Consider the following 3,732-nt stretch of genomic DNA (forward strand, 5'->3'; position numbering starts at 1 on the left):
CTCAAACCCACCGGCCCAACACCACAACGCAACACGTCTCGGCCCAGGAGCGAATTCAAACGCTCCTGGCGAGCCGCCCCGATCCGGATCGCCATGACCGCCGGCGGCGCAGCCGCGGTCACCTCCGGCGCTGATCGAGGCCCTGCCCGGCGAGCATTCTTTCTCCTCTTCACAGTAGTCCAAGATTCCGGCCGAATCAGATAAAAAACGGTTAAATTCTGTAGACGTACCTTAGGCAAGGGACCCTTCCACGGCCGGATCGCCGCGCCGCCGTTCTCCGGTGAACCACCCGGCGCAGCATCTCCTTGGTTTCTCCCGCATGAAGCCCGACCCTAGCCGGATCCTCGAGGGGCAAGACCTTGTCGACGGTGGAAGCGACCTCATCTTCTTCATAACCTGCACCTGGGCACAATTGTGGATTGCCGAAGCAAACAACCCATTTCTTCTGTGCGTGGAAAGAAATCTCACCACTGGCGTACATGCAATGTATCACTTGTCACTAGCAGAGGACATGGGAGTGATCTATAAAAGACTAGTGATTTCGACAATCTACTCTGTATACTCTCCTTTTTTTCAAGCGAGAAGGAATAAAAAAAGGACAGTTGACGGCCCATATTAAGACCGTCGGGCCATTGGGCCCCAGAGCCCATCCGAATGCTGCCTCTGAGGCCCAAACCGTATACCAAATCCGCTACGGGTGGGAAAGTGGATAAGAGAGTGCCCCGGGCGAGCTCAACGCCAGAGCAGAGAAAGCACACCGCAATGGCGTCGCCGTCGTGTGCCTCCACGCTGCCCTGGACCGCCGCCGCCTCCTCCCCCTCCTCCGCCTTCTCCTCCCCGATCCGCCTCCAGACCCGCCGCGCCCCCTCGCTGGTCATCGTCGCCCAAGGCAGGGTCAAGAAGTACCGCCAGGTCCGTCAGTCCGTCCGTCACTCCCCCTCCCTTTCAATTCTTCTTTTCTGAAGGCATTCGCCTCCGTAGATCGGAACGGCTCAAAATCGGCAGGATAGTAGTAGTGCTCCGCAGAGGCTCGAGCTAGTTTCTATCTTTCCCGGTGACATTGTTTTCTTCAGGAAAAATGTATCTGACAGACTGACAGACACTATGAAGAAACAACAGTAATGTGGCGTGCTACTATCCATTCCCCCGCTCATCGGGGAGGGGGTGCAAATGGCCACGGAAAATCGAAATGCTGGCCATTAGCTTCGTGCTGCTTGTACAACCACAGCAACTGTTTCTGTTTGTTTGGCGCCTTTCGCCTCTCCTCGCTGCTGCCTAGAGTAGAGGTAGAACAGAAGTCGTTTTGACACCTGAATCCATTAGATGCTCTAGCTATTGGCTGAGGCTGATTGCAGGATGATTTGTTAGTTATAGCAGATGGCTGAAGGCACAGCGGTTTGATTGTGCGCGGCAAATGCGACCGACAACGTGCCATCATCGTGGCCTCACATAGTAGTTATGTGTGGTTCTGATGCTGTTTCATTCCATTGGTTTGGTGCTGTGTAGGTCATACTTAAGGACGACATCGATGAGATAAGTGGCAAGAAGGGCGACACGATGAAGGTCCGGGCCGGGTTCTACCGCAACTTCCTGCTCCCCAAGGGCAAGGCCACGCTGCTCACCCCGGACGTCCTCAAGTAACGTCTCTGCCTCGCCCTGCACTCGTTTGCCTGCCGTATCTTTGCATTCTTTGTGTACTGTGTAGGTTAAGTTTCTCAGTTGTTACCGATAGGCAGCGGCACTACCGAGATTCGGTTCATGTTTTCTTATCCGTGAACTGCTCATCGATGTGTTTTGCAGTAGTATGTTTTTCCCGTGCCCGCAAGTTCAGATTCGCATTGCGTAATAATTCAGTGGCAAGTTTCCTTGTAAAATTTTGATCAAGATTGGGAAAAGCAGTTTAATACAAGGAGGGTGAGTTTATTTTGAAGCCTTGTGAATGCTTGTTTTAAGGGATGGTTTCGTACATTTATTTTCTGAAGGCTGGGTTGGTTTTCATCCTGATTGAGACATTAGTCTGCATATGTTATATTTGGATCGAGCATGTGTTAAAACATAAAAGTATTCAACAGAGGCAATGTTCAGTCTGGTGTTTAAACAAAACTAAGATTATTAAGTTTGTGTCCTCTGCTTCTCTTTGCAGGGAAATGCAAGTGGAGCAGGAGAGAATCGAGGCTGAAAAGAAGAGGGTAAGTGAATACTGTATATGTTTGAAGGCCTGATAACAAAAATAGGATTGCAGTTTAAGCTTAGCATCTTAGATGTCCAAAAAAGTAAGCAACGCTTGCGGATTTGGTCATATATCTTTATTTTGTGGAAAACAAAGCATAGTTGCAGTTCAACATCTTAGTATCTGAAAGCTTAAGCGCACTTGGTTTTTGACCTTATATCCTTATTTTCTAGGAAGAATCATAGTTGCACTTTAACCTAGTATCTTTGTGTATAGAAGAGTAAGCATAGTTGTAGTTTAACCTTACTATCCTTATTTTCTGGAAATGGAACTTGGATGCAGCTTAACCTTAGTATCAACATTCTGAAAACGATAATGATTTAGCACACCACATTCTTGTGAAACAATGGCCTTGACATAAACTCCGGAATCATTTTGTACTTGACTAGGTAAAAGAAGAGGCACAGCAACTCGCGCGAGTCTTCGAAACCATCGGGGCGTTCAAGGTGCCACGTAAAGGTGGCAAAGGAAAGCAGATCTTCGGGAGGCAAGTCCTAGTTGCACAGTTTCATCGTCTCACACATTTCTCGTTTTCTCCAATCCACATCCTCTCACACATTTCCTGTGCCTCACACAGCGTCACGGCGCAAGATCTCGTCGACATCATCAAGTCGCAGCTTAACAGGTAACAATCCTTCCTTTCAAGTGTGTACAGCAAGCAACTAAACTTCCCATCATCGTCGCTTCGCTTACGGGCAAATTAATCACTGAACCGTGGAAACCATGTAGGGACGTCGACAAGCGGCTGGTGGAGGTCCCGGAGATCCGCGAGGTCGGGGAGTATGTTGCGGAGATCAAGCTCCACCCCGATGTCACAGCCAAGGTGAGGCTGACTGTGTATGCCAAGTGAGCCGGTCGCAAGGAGGGCATTCAGTGGATGGTGAGGTCTGATCTCGCCATATACTCTGAACATCCTGCAACTGTTGTGCCTGGGAGCTAGCGAGGATGGGTTTTACAAAAATGTTGTTCATGGCCTTGTATACATTAGGAGAAGCATGGAGAATTTTTACCAAGTGAATATGTGAAATCCTTTTTTGTTCATTTGTCGGCAGAGATCCATTTTGCTAAATAATTAGATTTTCCATCCATTGGTTGACGCTATCCTCGTCATGGTCCTTTTTTTTTTTGCGGGTTCCTCGTCATGATCCTACTTGTATTGTGTAACCAACTCGAGTGTACTATATCTACCTGTAATAATACTATTAAAACCAAAGAGGCACACGTCGGGGTTGGGGGGTTCATTGACCTCACCTCCGACCAGGAGTTGTTTTAGGAATCTTTTGCATTGTAAAAAAAATCTATGTACTATAAAAGTGCTCGGTGTCCTCCTTGTTTGAGAGATATACGGTTGGATGGCTGATGCCCGGCCCAATGTCCGCGGACATTTGGGGCGTCCGGTAGGTGATGTGCATTGCAGATACCCTTAGCCTTTCTTTGTCTGGTACAGTACGGATAAGACTGGGTTTCATTGATTTATTTCAGTTTTCTATAGGGAGCTGATT

The 3,732-nt window shown here is 48.4% G+C and overlaps 1 protein-coding gene across 1 annotated transcript; it reads left to right on the top strand.

Moving 5' to 3' along the window:
* The first annotated feature begins 663 nt into the window (after positions 1-663).
* Positions 664-3,318, top strand: LOC109743618 (large ribosomal subunit protein bL9c). Its single transcript, XM_020302711.3, has 6 exons — positions 664-912; positions 1,507-1,637; positions 2,144-2,189; positions 2,620-2,717; positions 2,808-2,855; positions 2,960-3,318. Exons 1-6 carry the CDS (start codon positions 763-765, stop codon positions 3,078-3,080), a joined length of 594 nt encoding a protein of 197 aa, XP_020158300.1. The 5' UTR covers positions 664-762; the 3' UTR covers positions 3,081-3,318.
* The last annotated feature ends 414 nt before the right edge of the window (positions 3,319-3,732 follow it).

Source organism: Aegilops tauschii, chromosome 6 (assembly GCF_002575655.3).
Source record: "Aegilops tauschii subsp. strangulata cultivar AL8/78 chromosome 6, Aet v6.0, whole genome shotgun sequence".
Taxonomy (NCBI): Eukaryota; Viridiplantae; Streptophyta; class Magnoliopsida; order Poales; family Poaceae; genus Aegilops; species Aegilops tauschii.

Coding starts and splice junctions, on each gene's coding strand:
- LOC109743618 (XM_020302711.3), top strand. CDS start 763: ATGGCGTCGCCGTCGTGTGCCTCCACGCTGCCCTGGACCGCCGCCGCC. Junction 913..1,506: donor GGGTCAAGAAGTACCGCCAG/GTCCGTCAGTCC, acceptor GGTGCTGTGTAG/GTCATACTTAAGGACGACAT. Junction 1,638..2,143: donor CTCACCCCGGACGTCCTCAA/GTAACGTCTCTG, acceptor TTCTCTTTGCAG/GGAAATGCAAGTGGAGCAGG.